The 16,296-nt window shown below is 41.9% G+C and overlaps 2 protein-coding genes across 3 annotated transcripts; one reads left to right on the plus strand and one right to left on the minus strand.

The window, feature by feature from the left end:
- The first annotated feature begins 1,453 nt into the window (after positions 1-1,453).
- Positions 1,454-15,620, plus strand: gfm1 (G elongation factor, mitochondrial 1). The gene is made up of 18 exons (XM_040009276.1): positions 1,454-1,677; positions 1,774-1,926; positions 2,012-2,144; positions 4,233-4,437; positions 5,548-5,664; positions 5,853-6,003; positions 7,395-7,549; positions 7,676-7,760; positions 7,882-8,019; positions 8,306-8,407; positions 8,516-8,572; positions 8,684-8,821; positions 9,454-9,536; positions 12,621-12,783; positions 12,893-13,037; positions 13,137-13,297; positions 13,395-13,448; positions 14,256-15,620. The coding sequence occupies exons 1-18, from the start codon at positions 1,603-1,605 to the stop codon at positions 14,385-14,387; spliced, it is 2,247 nt and encodes a 748-aa protein (XP_039865210.1). The 5' UTR covers positions 1,454-1,602; the 3' UTR covers positions 14,388-15,620.
- lxn (latexin) lies at positions 9,453-14,946 on the minus strand. Of its 2 annotated transcripts, none has more exons than XM_040009356.1 (7): positions 14,782-14,946; positions 11,551-11,727; positions 11,409-11,471; positions 10,799-10,973; positions 10,449-10,585; positions 10,175-10,237; positions 9,453-9,966 (listed from the first exon to the last, which is right to left on the minus strand). In XM_040009356.1, exons 1-7 carry the CDS (start codon positions 14,917-14,919, stop codon positions 9,850-9,852), a joined length of 870 nt encoding a protein of 289 aa, XP_039865290.1. In that variant the 5' UTR covers positions 14,920-14,946; the 3' UTR covers positions 9,453-9,849. The 2 variants fall into 2 exon arrangements, with proteins under 2 accessions (XP_039865290.1, XP_039865292.1); XM_040009358.1 differs by lacking the exon at positions 14,782-14,946 and adding an exon at positions 11,910-12,627.
- Positions 15,621-16,296: the final 676 nt, after the last annotated feature.

Genomic DNA, 16,296 nt, shown 5'->3' on the forward strand with positions numbered 1-16,296 from the left:
GCTCCTCCGATGGTATACAGTTAAAAATAGCTGACAGGGATGCAGAGGTTTTTAAAAACTCCTGGCAGGACGTGAAAATGATGATGTGTCTGTGATCATGAGCTGTTCAGCTAGTGTGTGCGAATCGCTGCTGCACGAAGTGAAGTATCAGCATGTGGTTAAAGTAAAAGAGGAAGCGCTGGTAAAACGGAGGCAAGTGTCGTTAACTTTCAGGCTTAGTAACTTCCAGAGACACCTGAAGTGGCACAAGCTAACGAGCTTCCAAACGACAAGACGTAACGGCCACAAAAAACAAAAAAGAAACACGATTTAGTTCAGTTAAAAACGCAACCACGACCACAAGTACGGTAAATAAGAAAAGACCCAAGAAAAAGGCGACCAAACAAAATGTTGTCACCCAAAACAATCTTTATTATGTCTAAGAAAACGTCACAAACCTACTCAAAATGATCCGACGGTGGCCTACAGGTCATTTAATGGAGTTACCTTCAAGTGCACCACGAATTTTGGCTTTTTAGGCGCTAAAGAAAAACCGTTAGTAACCTTTACAATTGAGAAAGGTTAAATTTTTTTTTTAGTCTGATAAAACAAAAGCGTAAACATCGTAACAGCAAGGTAGCTTAAAAAATTATATTTGCATTTTTTTGTGTTTGATATTCAAGAAATACCAAAGTTGACCATCCAGAAATAATTTTGGATTTCTTACATTTAGAAGTATGGGATGGAAATTTGTTAATGCCCGTGATTTCTTTTTATCTACCTGTAAGTAAAAATGACAACTTAATATGCTGAAATGTCGATTTAATGACTAAAATTTGGAGTTTTCAGATGTAAATTGAAATCTTGAGATATTACCTCTTTTTTTTCTTTTTAGTGGTGAACTAGCAGTGTGCGATACTGAAAAAATTGGTATTGATGATACCAAATAAATACAAGGCCATCATTGCCGATACCAATACTGATACCGATACTTTTAACTTATAAAGGTGGCTTATGAAGGGAAGAGCAGTGTGTAATGATTTATGAGATGAATCATCATGAATTCTGATTTTAACGACTGTGAATTTAATTTCCATAATAATCAGTTAACACAACGAAACACACCTTTCAACTTGTCATGTATTTTGAAACTGGGTTACTTTAAGACCTGGAATGTAAATGTGCTTGCTTATAAAGCACTTTGGTTCAACTTCTGTTGTTTAAATGTGCTATAGGTGATAAATAAAATAGACATGACAGTCAACACAAAGGTTCAGATATTTTTCATGTGCAAGTTGGAGATATATTTTTTATTTCCTAAAAAATAATTTATCAAACAGATAAATTAAGATTTGTGGCTAAACACGTTTGGCTTTTCAAAACACGTGAAACATTTAAATAAAATTAAAAGAAAGAAAGGGGACAATAAATAAATAATGCGTTTTAAGAGAAAACTTAAACGTTTGTGATTTTGGTACTTCTGGGCTTCCGTAAACCCGGAAGCAGTCGTTTCACAAGCAGCTAGGGTCCCGGCGTGACTTTCACCGGGGTGTCAGCAGCACCGGGGTCATCTCAACAGGGCAATACTACGACCAAGCTGTACTCCACTGAGCTGTTGCCGAGATGAGGGTGTTAAAAGCGGGCATGTTTTTAGCTAAAACGCATCTTTCGGCGCGAGGAACCGTCATACTTAAAAAGGTAATATTATCTAACCCGGGTCTGCTGACTTGACCTCAGTCCAGTTTGTTTCACAGTCGGTAGATCGAGTGAACTGTGATGGTTTCATATCCTCAGGTGCTCATCAATAGCTGCCGGAGCTGCTCCTCCGGTGTCTTTCCAAGCGAGAGGATCCGCAACATCGGGATCTCCGCTCACATCGACTCTGGGAAAACCACCCTGACCGAGCGCGTGCTCTACTACACCGGCAGGATAGCAGAGATCCATGAGGTGAGTCCGTTTCATTGTCTTTATCAAGCTCTTTTTTCCGTTTAGGTGAGGCTCACGAATGCTTTCCCTCACCTGCGTTGTGTAGGTGAAGGGGAAAGATGGCGTTGGAGCCACTATGGACTCCATGGAGTTGGAGAGACAACGAGGCATCACCATCCAGTCAGCTGCTACATACACCGTGTGGAAAGATTACAACATCAACATAATTGACACGCCAGGTAATTAGACATACACCTAGTAAAAATGTAACTCATTACTGTGGTGCTTTGTGTAACTACAAAGTAACGTTTGCTGGGGTGAGCTGCACAGGTATGGTAATTTAGTATTACCTGTTCATTAACTGTCAGTAAATGGTCAAAAATGAATCGACAGACTGATCCGTACTCACTCCAAAGCAGTTTTTACCTCTTGCTCTGCTACTAGTGCAGAGGAAGTGAGGTCAGCTATGAAGATACTTACCTGTGTAGGTATTGAGATGTCTAGGAGAGAAGACAATGGACCGTTTTGACCAGATTGTTTAACACAGTCTTGGAGAGTGAGAGGATGCCTGAAGAAAAGAGAAGTGTATTAGTATTGATTTTCACAAAAAAGGGTGATGTGCAGAGTTGTAGTAACTACAAAGAATAAAGTTGATGAGCCAGACCGTAAAGCTAGGGGAGGGAGTTGTTGACACTAGGTTAAGAACAGAGGGGATGATCAGTGAGCGCCTTAATTTTTAAAAAGAGCTCTACAGATATGATATTTGATTTTAGAGGGTTGATAGAGAGGTATAGAGGAGGTCAGAAGGAGTTGCACTGTGTCTTTTTTTGGATCTAGACAAGCATTTGATGGGGTGCCAAGAGATACCGAGGAAGTCAGGAGTGACGGGGAAGTATGTGAGGGTGGTGCAGGACATGCATGAGGACAGCAAGGCAGTGGTGATGTGTTGTAGGAGTGACAGATGGGTTTGACTAGGCCCATCCAAAACCTTCATTTTATTTATTTATTTATTTATTTTTTTGAGCCAGTCAGAGGGGGAATTGCTGGTGTGTTTTGCTGAAGAACCCAAGTGCTCTTGAGCTTCAGGGCACAAACTCATGGTCAGACATTCTCCCTGAAGCAGCCTCATTTCCCTATGTTTTTTGGCAAATGTGAGAAGAGCCTTTGTGCCTTTTTTTTCCCCAACTGCTTTCTTATTGTTGAGTCATGAACTTTGACCTTAACTGAGGCAAGTGAGGCATGCAGACATTTTTCTGGGGTTTTTTTGTGACCTCCTGGATGCGTTGTCAGGGCACTCTTGGAGTTCACCACTGTTTTCTCCATTTGTGGATGATGCCTGTCATTGTAGTTCACAGGAATCCAATATAAATGGCTTTATAACCATTTCCAGACTGATAAATGTCAATGACTTTGTTTCTCAGCTTTTGACATGATGTGACATGTGTTGCTTTTTGAGATCATTTAGCATCACTTCACTTTGTCAGACAGGTTCTGTGTCAGTGATTTGTTGATTCTACAGTAGAAATTAGACTTGTTTGTGGGTAATGAAATTGAAAAGAATGTCGTTAGACAGTTAATGATGTAACGAGGCAGGGGATAATACATTTTCACAGCACTGATGTCATTGGTTGGTTTTCCTTCTGTCCTGATCAGTTTATTTGAGTCACGCGGCTCAAAAACACAAAACAAAAACACACATCCGATATCAAAATCGGTTGATATTTTTGTTTGTTTTAGCTCTCTATAAAACTGCAACAGCATCAAAATCCAGCCTTGCTCAGGCTCTTCTTTAAAGCCTTTCTAGTATTCAGGTAATATTAGGCTTTATTTTGTTGTGTGGTTTGCCACAGAAGCCTCGTGAATTAAAATTAAAGTGTGCTGTAGTCTTCGCACCTTAGTGGTGTTGTAGAGTGAGGCGTGATTGTTTATTTGTAATGTATTTTAAACATTTTTGTGCACCTGAGGATCTAAAGCTGCTCACATTGTCTGTTTGGAAGTGGAAAAGTGATTCAGAGCTGATGTAATTGTAACTTTCCTCCATCAAAAATTTAACAGAGGATAAAAGTTGAAAGAACTTTGAATGTTATAGTCTCACGTAAAAGCCAGACATTTTTTTCTCAACAGAGAGTGTCAGTGGCCCCGAGTCATCTATGTTGTATGTTAGCATTTCTATCATTTAATCAGAACCAGTCATGCAGTTGCAACGTCCCTGCTTTGATCATTTTTTTTCTGTCAACTCTTTAACAGCGGTAGAAATGTGAAGGGGTGTGAAGGCACATTTTCAGCACTTTCATTTTGAGTGCGTCTGAACTCGATGTGCTTCACAGGTCACGTGGACTTCACCATCGAGGTGGAGCGTGCGCTGCGCGTGCTGGATGGAGCCGTGCTGGTTCTGTGCGCGGTGGGAGGCGTCCAGTGTCAAACCATGACGGTAAACAGACAAATGAAACGCTACAGCGTCCCCTTCCTCACCTTCATCAACAAGCTGGACCGAATGGGCGCCAACCCCGGACGAGCCCTGCAGCAGATGAGGTACGGTTTGTACACACAAGTCACACAGAGACAACAGTCAGACGCATCGGCATGTTTGACGTTACACCACAGGGCTGAGGACTGAAGAATAACGTGTATGGACTGGATGAGCAAACAGCTTTGAAAAGCTTTGAGACGTTGGTAGAAAAACTGAGGAGAGATTAGTTCTGCCACCTTTACAACCTACGCAAAATTGAAGCATAAACAACTTATCTGAAACCACATCTTGACCTGGTGTGCATAACAAGCATAAACGCACAGTATGCTCATGGTGAGAGCATGCTTTAAAGACAAGTTATTTAAGGAGTAGCTGACTTCCTAAGGTCTCACTTGCATAGGCCCATGTTCTCCAACATGAATGTCCTCTTCAGGCACCACAATTGGTGCTTTAAGCAGTTTTTAACTGGATAATAATACAGATTAGGTGATAATTGTATGAACTTATCAGCAATGTGTGTATTTAACATTTCCATTACCAAACCATGTGACTTAATTCTACTTATACTTTTAAGATATCAGCTGAGGGGCCACAGTGACCTTCCTGGATGGACCTGAGTGCCTTTAAAGGATGTATTATAGGTTGCAGTTTAAAAAACAAAATCATAAACTCCCTAAATCCTTAGAGGTAACTTGAAAGTGATCAAACACACTGTAGTTGGACTTTTATTTTTAACTCCATGTTTCAGTCTTCAGATCTTTAGCCAGAAGAATCCCTTGAGAAAATGTAGACCAGTCCTTGTATCTCAGCTTTTTCATGTCTGCCAGTCTGACAGTGTTAAGTGTTTCATTAATGCAGCAAACACAAAGACTAACTTGTTAATCAATAATACAGCTTGTAAATGCAATAAAACAAATATATTTAACCCATATTCCACATTGCACACTAGATTGCAGTGTAGTAATCAATATTTTTCCCCTGTTTGTTTGCACATTTGGTGTATTCAACGTTTTTTTTCCTGGACTTTTATTATTTTATTAGTTTGCATGAAATCAAAGAGCAGTAAAATGTGAGAATATACAGGAGCTCTTTAGTTTCTTGCAGTAAGCAGCTGTGTGTTTCTTTTTTTGGATTTTTTCGCAGTTTTAAAGAAACTTTTTACTTTTTTTAAGATCCAAACTGAACCACAACGCAGCGTTTGTGAACATCCCCATCGGGCTGGAGGGGAACATGCGTGGCATCATTGACCTCATAGAGGAGCGGAGCATGTATTTCGAAGGACAGTTTGGGTAAGATGAATTTATGTGTAAATGGGTGGTTTTATTTTCCCTCTGCCATGAATTAGACTTAAGGTCAGCTATTGTACAATTAAACTGTTGCGATCTGCATCAGTCCCATAGAAATTGTGGATAAGACCAAGTTTCCTTACGAGTCTGATCTGTATAAAATATTTAAAGCTGCGTCGTGCTTCCTGCAGGCAAACTATGCGCTATGATGAGATCCCGGCAGATTTTCGAGCTGAGGCCGCAGACCGCAGGCAGGAACTGGTGGAGTGTGTCGCCAATGCTGATGAAATCTTGGGAGAGATGTTCCTGGAGGAAAAAATTCCAACCAAAGATGATCTGAAGGTTTGAGAGACCAGTTTGTGTGAAATCTAACAGTGTCAACTAAACTCCAACAAAAACAAAACAACAAGAAAAATCCTCAATTAAACCCGCTGGTATCTGAGGTATAGTCACTGGTTATTTGGTCATTTCATTAGGTACGTCTGTTCAACTGTTCATTAATCTAAATATCTAATGAGCCAATCACATGGCAGCAACTCAGTGCATTAGGCATGTAGACAGGGTCAGGATGACCTGCTGAAGTTCAAGCTGAGCATCGGACTGGGGAACAAAGGTGATTTAAGTGACTCTGGATGTGGTATGGGTGTTGATACCAGCTTGGTTTCAGAAGCTGCTGATCTCCTGGGTTTTTCCTGCACAACCATCTCTAGAGTTTACAGAGAATAGTCAGAAAAGGAGAAAACATCCAGTGAGCAGCAATCGTCTGTGTGTAAATGCCTTGTTGATCCCATAGGTAAAAGATCAGTAGGGCAACAATAACTTAAATAACCACTTGTTATAACCAAGAAATGCAGATAATGAATGTACATCACATTGAACCTTGTAGCAGATGGGTTACAGCAGCAGAAGACTGCAACTGACGGTACAACTTACATGAAAAAAGGTGCTGTGGTCTGAGGACTGTTTCTGCTGTGACATTCAGATGGTCCGAATTTGACATAAACGACATGAAAGTATTGATCCATCCTGCTTCTTATCAGCAGTTCAGTTTGGTGCTGATGTAATGGTGTGGGGGATACTTTGGCCTCTTAGTACTATCTGAGGAATGATTAAATGCAGCAGCCAACCTGAGTATTGTTGCTGACCGTGCAGGTTCTCTTTATGACCACTGTGCACCAATCTTCCAGCAGGATAACACATCATGTCACAAAGCTCAAATCATCTCAAACTGGTTTCTTGAACATGACAATTAGTTCATTGTACTCAAATGAACACCACAGGTCGCCGGATCTCAACCTAGTAGAGCACCTTTGCGATGTGGTGGAACATGAAATTCACATCATGGATGTGCAGCTGATAAATCTGCAGCAACATTGCGATCCTCTCATGTCAACATGGATGAAAATACCTCAGGAATGTTTCCTGTGTCGTAAAGAATTAAGGCAAAAAGTAGGTCCAACCCAGTACTGTCAAGGTTTACCTAATAAAGTGACCGGTGATTGTATTTCAGACTTGATACAAGTGGTGGCAATCCAAAGAAGCAAACATATCTGAGAGTCAGTTTTGATCAGTCCTGAAATACCAAATTTGGCATCACCAGTTACCCCAAAGTTTGTATAGAAATCCTGAAAATCATTCAGAATTTTCACATCCAAATTTTGAGATTAACATTTCACATCAGCGAAGAGATAAAGCCTTTTGTCTCAATCAGTTTTCACCTCACTGCCTTCCAGGCAGCAATCCGCCGGGCTACGGTGCAGCGTCTCTTCACCCCAGTGTTGGTGGGCACAGCGCTGAAGAACAAAGGTGTCCAGCCTCTACTGGATGCCGTCCTGGATTACCTGCCCAACCCCAGTGAAGTCAAAAACTACGCCATCCTCAATGAAGAGTGAGTATGAAGAGGAACGTCAGTTTGCATGCAAAGTGTCCTGAAACTGTAGATTTAAATCAAAATCAGATTAAAAGTTGTTTGTTTGTTTTCCACTAACATTGGCGGGTTTTTCCACCCTGTTAGAGATTCCACTGAAACCAAAAAGATTCAAATGGACCCAACGAGAGACTCTGCAAACCCCTACGTTGGTCTGGCTTTCAAACTGGAGGTGATTCAGTTTGACAGAGAGCATCTGTTCTGTCTCATGTCCTCGTGATCTCTCTATTTATGCACATTTGTGCAATAGAAATACTTCAGTTTGTTATGTTCTGCTATTTCCTGTCTTTCAGGCCGGGAGGTTTGGTCAGCTGACGTACATACGAGTGTATCAAGGCTGTCTGAAGAAGGGAGAATATATTTACAACACACGCACAAGCAAGAAAGTCAGAGTTCAGAGGCTCGTGCGTCTTCATGCTGATCAGATGGAGGTAAGAGCAAACCGGCGTTGCGTCAGCAGGTTGTGAGAGGTCACAGTTTTCCATCTGTGGTTTGCACATTAAACAGCAGAGCAGCATGACTGGTCAGAAAGATTGGGTTCCTCTTTTTGGCTTTAATCAAGTGTGTAGATATCAACCACATCCCCTGTGACACCAAAACAACATGTTTGCACCCATCTTCTATCAAAACAAGATGTGAAACTGTTTTTTAGTCATTCCTATCATCGTTTTTAAAAACAATCATCCTGCTTTTCGTGCTCTCTCTCTGCTTTGAAAGGATGTGGATGAGGTTTATGCGGGAGATATCTGTGCCCTGTTTGGAATAGACTGTGCCAGCGGAGACACTTTCACATCCAAGACAACTGCTGACCTGTCCATGGTAAGAAGCAAAGGACACCCGAAAGACAAAGAAACCTGCTTCTTTTTAAAGTGTTTTTGTGCCTCATGAGAAGCATCTTCATTTGATGTCAATTTTTAACACCCACAGGAGTCCATTCACATCCCTGAACCTGTCATTTCCATGGCGATGAAGCCAGCCAACAAGGTAAAAATACTCGTTTAACCTGAAAGACGTGCCTTTTATTATAACTCTAGTCTTAAATCCACCTCTTTGTCACTCCCTCTTATTATTAATTCCTCTCGTGCGACTGAACAGAACGACCTGGATAAATTTTCCAAAGGAATCAACCGTTTCACCAGAGAAGACCCGACGTTTAGAGTGCATTATGACACTGAGAGCAAAGAAACCATCATCTCAGGCATGGGCGAGCTGCATCTGGAAATCTACTCACAGGTACTCACTTAGACAGGTTGCACGTTTCATGGGACATCTCATCAAATCCATTATATAACGTGGGGATAATTATTTCATCTCCCTGCTGAATCTGTAAGTTTGCTCACTTAAAAAGAAACAAACAGGCTTGGATTGGTCTTGTAGTCCATTCCAGCCTCGTGCAGGTCCACACTCTTCTCCCTGTTGTGCATTGGAAAGAAACTGATTGTGTGGACAGGTGTGCTTTAAACACACAAGTTGATATCAGGAGTCTGTAATTGATTGACTGATTGTAATCTGTGTGCCCAGTTTGGATGAAGGGGATCGAATACTTGTTTCGCTCAAGGACATTCAAATCAATTTCTAATGTTTATGTAACAGATTTGTTCCGGCTCTCTACTTTAGAAACTACTAGAAAAATTAGGCTGTTAATTTCTTTGTGAGCAAACTAACAAATTCAGTGAGGGAATCAAATAATTTAGTGTCTTTGGCCTTACCAGCGTTGCTTTATCTCAGGCTAATTTTGGAGTTTGGAGTAAAGTACTTCAGTAGTATTTCCATGAAGGCTTTAATTCTGCAAATTAACAGATCTCTGTTCTGAGTAACCTTTATGATCTAATCAAAGTTTATTTTTGCTCTTCTTTTTCTCTCAGAGGATGGACAGGGAATACAACTGCCCCTGTGTGATGGGAAAACCCAAAGTAGCTTTCAGAGAGACGATCACCAGTCCCGTACCGTACGTCCTGATAGTCTTTGTCCTTACGCGCACGCACACACAAAATACTTTGTCATTGTAAACAGTTTATTTAAGCTAAAATAGACCAAACACAGACATTTAAAACAATTTCAGTATATCATATACTTATGAGTTAAAGCATTTAAGAGTGTAAATTCTAGGTTTCAGCAGTAGATCTGTGCCTAGTGCTTGTAGCATCATCATAAAAAAACAACAACAACAAAAAAAAAAAAAACATTTATGCGCCAATATTTGACCCCACAAGATGTGAGGACAAATAAGTGGTCTTGGCTGTGTGATGAACACCCACAGATTAGTTAGTCTTTGGAGATTTTTCCCTTTCATGGCGGTGAGGCAGCCGCTTCATCTGCAGCACTTTAACCCCCTCTGCAGGAGACCAGGTAAACAGCATCTTCCAGTGAATGATTTCCTGTATCGGCACAGAAAAATGTCAGATCAGCGAGATCTCTGGATGCAAAAATGTGGCTCAGATTGAATAGCAAAGTTTAGCATGAGTGCAGTAAAGTGCATGTTTAATTTACTCCAACACACCACAAGTACCAAATCTATTAGGATTATAAAAAGTCTTATTTTAGCATTTCAGGCTTTTTAAAGACATTTTTTAGCCAAGTGCCTACCTGGGACACCATTTCATGCAGCAGTGTGTGACAGTCAAACTCCAGGTGGTCCTCTTCAGTTGTCTGTAGGAAACAAAAAGAGTCCAGTAGGAATTTTAAAGGCTTAATACATTTGTTTATATGGCCGACATAACCTGTCTTGTTTTACCACATGAAGGACTTTTATTGACAATCTGTATGTATTCAGTAAATCGTGCAGACATGGGGCTTAAAGGGGGGGGGGTGATCAATTTCTTATAATAAGCTCATATTTAAATTTTTGTAAAGCACCTACCAGCTGAGTGATGTTGGCCACCTGAGCCACATTGTACAGAGTGTTTTCAGTGGATTCATTCAGCATGATGAAGCTGGAGGCCAGAATGCCCAGATGCCAAAAAGGCTGCATGTCGGGCTCGATGTGACCGTGGCTGTCTGAGGGAAGTTTAGAATTCTCAGTTACGTCTCATCTCTCAAGCGTCCTGCGTTCATGATGACAGCACTTGTGTTGTCAATGTTTAGAGGAACACCGCAGCACCGACAGTGTTGAAATGTCTGAACGCAACTGTTGTGCAATATCTGACTTTCAGTGTTGATTGGGTGGAACTGCAGTAGCTTGGACAGTTAAGCCTGTTTTATTGGACTTACCTGGTAAGTACTGTGCAGACATCAGGGTTTGGTTGGTCTTGTATTTTTGGTATAGAGCCTCTTCTTGAGCTTTAATGTCAATTTTAAGGAGCTTCTCACACGAGGCTTTGACTTCAGGTGGCTGTTGCCCTTTTCCTTTTGGAAAGAAAAGCTCTGCAGAGCAAGTCTGTGTAGTCTGAAGGAGTTAAACAAAACAAAGTTAGCAAAAAACGAATAGTAAAGGCATTCTTAGTGAGCAAGAAATGGGAGTGGATGTAGCCCAGATGAGTCGAGGTTGCACCACACCATCATACAAGCTAACATAAGCCTCCTTTTATAGGCTGTTTAGTCATTCTTGTCAGACCTGCTCACACTAAGCCAGACGCTGTGAGATTGTTTACCATACCTAAGATTTATTTGTAGGATCTTTCAACAGGCAGCAGCAAACACAGATAACTGTGTTTGGGAGTGGATGAAGACATTTATTCAGATTACCTCCACCCTATTTGAGAGGTGGCTCATTACTCTTTGTGGTTCTTAAGAAGCTGCAGCTGCACCCTCCCCCCTCCACCATTATGTCTTCTTTCCTCACATTGTGGTTAAAAGAAAAAGGGAAAAAAGAAAGTCCTACGTTGGTTATGATATCATTCACCGAGAGCTCCAGCTGATACTTTCTTCCGGAGTCTGCCACATCCTGAAAGAAAAATTGGAAATTCAAGTTTATTTATTTACAGTGGCATATTCACATATTTCAGTGTTGAAGGTCAGCTGACCTCTGCGTTCCCACTGTGGACCGTCTGCACTCCGATCAGCCTGAATGGTGAACCGTACCGGGTGTTGAGGTAGTGTTGGACCACCTGAGCTGCCCTCCTGGCAGGGTAGTGATTTGGGTTCAGCTCGCCAGTTGCCATCACATCCTCCTCGGCTCCCTCCTCTGTCCGTGCCTTTATCTGTGGGTGGAAAGTGGAGGGAGAGGGGAAAGGAGTGAATGAGAACAGAAGATGGTTATTGTGCAGGGCTTCCAGTTCCTGGAGGACTTTGATCTTTAGGTGTGAGCAGCTATGTAGACAAACACAGCTTTGCACACAACAGCCACTGAGCAATACAGGAAAGAAACCATGTGTTTTCTTACAGGGTGGAGTGATACGCAGCTGTGAAGTGTCCCAAACTGAATTAAAGTGGGGAGTGAATCTCTGCCAACTGGAATGTTTTTTCCCCCCACAGTCGGTGTTCCGAGTCAGCTGCTCCTCGCGCAAATGGAAAGATAACTTCCCACTTCCTCCCACAGTAGAGTTCACTGAGGACTGCCCCTTTTTAAAGAGACAGAGCTCTTTTTAACACTTCCTCCTGACTTAAAAAAAAAAGCAGCGCTTTACAGCAAACAGGCCTCTGCAAATGTTTGCAACTTAGTAAAGTAGGTCAAATTTGGTTATATAGTAATGGAGAGTTTCAGCTTCAGTTAAAATATGAAGGAAATGTTCACATTTTAGTGGATAGAGCTGGAGCTTAAGTATACTTGGTATTGGTACAATCTTATATTTGGAGTAAATTAAAGATCCCCAACAGACATATTTATAAATGCAATTTCATCAATCATCAGAAGTACTGAATAGTTAAAGTTACATCTCATCTTTCCTCATTAAAACAGCCTAGGATATGCAAATACTTTGTTATAAACCCAAAATAAAACTGTTTAAACATTGCAGTACTTAAACCTACTTTAGTTTCTTAAGAGTATTCTTGGTTATGTTGGTTCTTTGATTTGATTGGTGCATACATTTGGATCACCTACTTCCTGTTGTGTCGCTCTATGTTAACAAGTGTTCCCCCCACTCTCTCGTAGATTTGACTTCACCCATAAGAAGCAGAGTGGCGGCTCCGGGCAGTACGGTAAAGTCATCGGGGTCCTCGAGCCTCTCGAGTCAGACCATTACACCAAACTGGAGTTTGAAGATCAAACTGTTGGAACCAACGTCCCAAAGCAGTTTGTGCCAGCTGTTGAAAAGGCATGCAAACACTTTCACGTGGTCTCACAGAATAAGTTTTAAACACAAGTGGAAGCGATTCCAAATTTAAAGTCTCGATTTTCTCCCTCCTTCCCCCATTGTGCTGCAGGGCTTCAAGGACGCCTGTGAGAAGGGCCCTCTGAGCGGGCACAAGATCTCAGGAGTCAGATTCCTCCTGGAAGACGGAGCGCACCACATGGTCGACTCCAATGAGATCTCCTTTATCCGCGCAGGAGAGGGCGCTCTAAAACAAGGTGAGGACGCCCTTCTGTTTGTTTTTTCCCCATTTGTGTCCGATTCAGCTGAAAAATATCTGGTTTATGTTGCCGCTGGGTTCACCGTTTTCTCCACAGCTATGGAAAAGGCCAACGCAGTGATCCTGGAGCCAATCATGTCCGTGGAAGTCGTTGCACCCCAGGAGTTTCAAGGAGCCGTCATTGCTGGAGTAAACCGCCGCCACGGCGTCATCACAGGACAGGATGGGGGTGAAGGATACTTCACTCTTTATGCTGATGTAAGTCCAGTAAATATAAACATACAGTGCTTATCTCCAGTTTCACCCGCTTTCTCGTCCTCCTTTAACTCGAATGTCATCCTGTTTGTTCCAACAGATCCCACTAAATGACATGTTTGGTTACGCCACAGAGCTGCGCTCTTGTACTGAGGTAAGTTCAAAAACATACAAAACCTGACGGTCAGGTAATGTTGAGGAATGAGTTCAATTAAAGTTTGTTTTTCAAATGATATCATAGACCATATGGTAGGTGTTTAATATGAGGTAAAGCCTCCTGTGGATGTGGTGAAAGTGGTCACCCGTCTGTGCAAAGACTGTATAAGTATTCAATCTGTTGTCAAAGAACTGCCCTCCATTTTTGGACATTTGCAGCAGTTGCGTTTCGCTCTGATAAGCATGCTGATCCTGCATGTCCCAGTCATCCTCGACAGGAAACTTGTTACAACATAATGCTGGTCAAGGAAGCATCTGGATATGCTCCTCATCTAGGAGGGCCTGCACTACTCTGGCAGCGTGGAGGGGTGGGGGACATCTTTCTGCTGAACCAGCTGCAGGGTGGGGGTACTGCCATAACAATGACTGGAGCTCATCTCAGGACGTCTGTCCAGTCACATTTCCATCAAGAACAATCAGATCAGAGCTGGTGCTCTAAGCAGAGGCTTGAACACGCATGTATGACAGTATGCAGTCTGCTGAAGCCTCCGCCTGCTATGTAGCCCATTTGTGCTACTTTGATAGCCTACAGCTGGAGTTCACAGTAAAAACTGGAGGCTTCTTGGATGAGTGCGTCAAGTGTGTTGATCAGGTCCTGGATTTTGGCAACTAGATATGGTTCAAAGAATTTTTAGGGAGAAAGATTAGATGGATTGGAGATGTGCACGGACAAAAATAGAGGAAATTCTTGAAATCAGACATGGTTTGTGTGAATTGCTAACATGTTGTGTCATTGTTTATTCAGGGGAAAGGAGAGTACACCATGGAGTACAGCAGATATCAGCCCTGCCTGCCCGCCACACAAGAAGAACTCATCCACAAATACTTGGAGGCTACAGGACAGCTGCCAGCGAAGAAGAACAAGTGGAAGAGCTGAACTCATCATTTTCTCCTCATCTTCAACCACGGCTCTACACAAAAACAAGATTTTACTTTCCTTTAGTTGTTTAACCCCCCCCTCCCCCTCCTAATGTCTGCCTCACGTGGAAAGACTATTTATTACCTGCATTTTAGCAACAGTTAAGTCTGCAGGCAGCGTTTAAGCTCAGAGTTTTGACTTGAGCTTATAATGGCTTTTGTACTATGTACAGAAAGGTCTTTATGTTATAATGATTGCAACAAAGACGTATTACCTTCAAGTGTACTTGCGTGAGTCTGTGTGTCAGTCATTGCACAATAACATCTTGGAAACATTTCATCCCTCCCTTCAAATCCAGCTACTAAGCAACACAAACCACAGCACAACAGTCGTCCACCGGGTTGCTCCTCACCTGCTCAGATTCATCCGCCGTCTCAGGTATGCTGTTGGGATGAGCTGACGTGTCCGCTGAGGCAGTCGGAGGGCTGATTGTCACGTCGGGAATCCCACTTACTCCCATTAACACAGCCAGAACGACGACGAGCCTCATTATTTCAAACGGACGCTGGGAGAAAACCAGTAACGACTTCAGTGGAAGAGCGCAGGCGGGGAAATGACTGTCCTGTGAGAGTGGAGTTATGTAAAGAGGAGGAGGAAGCAGAGAGAAGAGACTGTCCAGATCCTGCTGTCTTCCCGCAGCAATCTGTATCCAAACAAACTGCTCCACTTTATCTACTGTGCGCTCAAGCTGCAGGTGTGATTAATCAGAGAGCTTGGCGCTGGGCTGCTGTTTGTCACTTAAATTTAATGGTGGAAGACTTTTACTTTGCCAGATTAAACATGTTTCTGCCCAATATCAGCTTGCCAAAGGAAAAACTGAAAAAATGTTTAAAACTAGGTGGTCTGCATTTCACATTTTGTGAACAATAATTTTTTTTAATAAAACGAATGCTTTTGTTGACCTTGAAATCCTTAGTTCAGGAAACACATTTGGGACGTCCCCACAGACGTCATTGTAAGATTGTTTCTGTCGACTTTTATCCCGTTAACTGACTGGGAGAGGAAAAAGAACAGATGGGACAAAATGGACTGTTGCAAAGAATAATCTGACACTAATTCACAGGAACAACCCTGATAGCATGTTCTAGCTCCTGGGTTTGCTATCTAAAAGCTCTGGCTCCCATTTGACTCATTGTGTTTGTTCACGGATTAGTCAATGAAATGGAAAATTAAATGCTGCTTTTCAACAGCTGCCATTCTTAAATATTCAGTTTACTGACGGCAAATGAACGATAATGGTTGCATATTAATTTTCCATTGACTGGAAAAACAAACAACCCACTTCCACCGGACAGCAAAGGAAAATGTCTGGTTCTGGGAAGATTGCAACAAAAACAACACAATACTTTAGGAAGTGAAAGATTTTTATTGCACGCCTTCAAATTAAAACGTGACACATCAGAAAAATCTATTTTGTCACTTGTGTGCACGATGTGATGGAAAATATGGTGGACAGAAGCTCAGCGAGTGCTCCACCTTCTCAGTGTCTGTCCAACACTTCAGCTCAGTCCTGAATTATTTTCCTCTGTGAACTTGAATGTTTACTTTTTATCCAAGTGACAGTTATGACCTGAGACATGAAGGCATTCTCCCTCCTATTCTGTTGAACATCTTATCTTAGAAGGGTATTTCAGAGGTCACGATTACCCTCACAAAACACGTTTTTGGACATAGAGTCGTGAAAAAGAAAGCTTTCACAGGAGTCTGTGCAGTCCTGTCAATAACTAAGGACGCCTTCACTGCTTGCATAGGAATTACAATTCACCCCTGGTTCAGCTCAAACAATGAGCTACTGCTCAGACTCAACAGGCCTCAGTTGGTATGTTAAAGTTCATAATAGCATAATTAGAAAAAGACTGAACAAGTA

This window comes from Simochromis diagramma, unplaced genomic scaffold (assembly GCF_900408965.1).
Source record: "Simochromis diagramma unplaced genomic scaffold, fSimDia1.1 OVJJ01000344.1, whole genome shotgun sequence".
Taxonomy (NCBI): domain Eukaryota; kingdom Metazoa; phylum Chordata; class Actinopteri; order Cichliformes; family Cichlidae; genus Simochromis; species Simochromis diagramma.

Bases quoted from the DNA above. Each gene is read 5' to 3' on its own strand.
- gfm1 (XM_040009276.1), top strand. From the start codon at position 1,603: ATGAGGGTGTTAAAAGCGGGCATGTTTTTAGCTAAAACGCATCTTTCG. The intron at 12,784-12,892 runs GCATGCAAACAC...ATTGTGCTGCAG, and splicing joins TTGTGCCAGCTGTTGAAAAG to GGCTTCAAGGACGCCTGTGA. The intron at 13,449-14,255 runs GTAAGTTCAAAA...TTGTTTATTCAG, and splicing joins AGCTGCGCTCTTGTACTGAG to GGGAAAGGAGAGTACACCAT.
- lxn (XM_040009356.1), bottom strand. From the start codon at position 14,919: ATGAGGCTCGTCGTCGTTCTGGCTGTGTTAATGGGAGTAAGTGGGATT. The intron at 10,586-10,798 runs GTAAGTCCAATA...AACTTCCCTCAG, and splicing joins GTCTGCACAGTACTTACCAG to ACAGCCACGGTCACATCGAG. The intron at 9,967-10,174 runs GTAGGCACTTGG...GTGCCGATACAG, and splicing joins TGCATGAAATGGTGTCCCAG to GAAATCATTCACTGGAAGAT.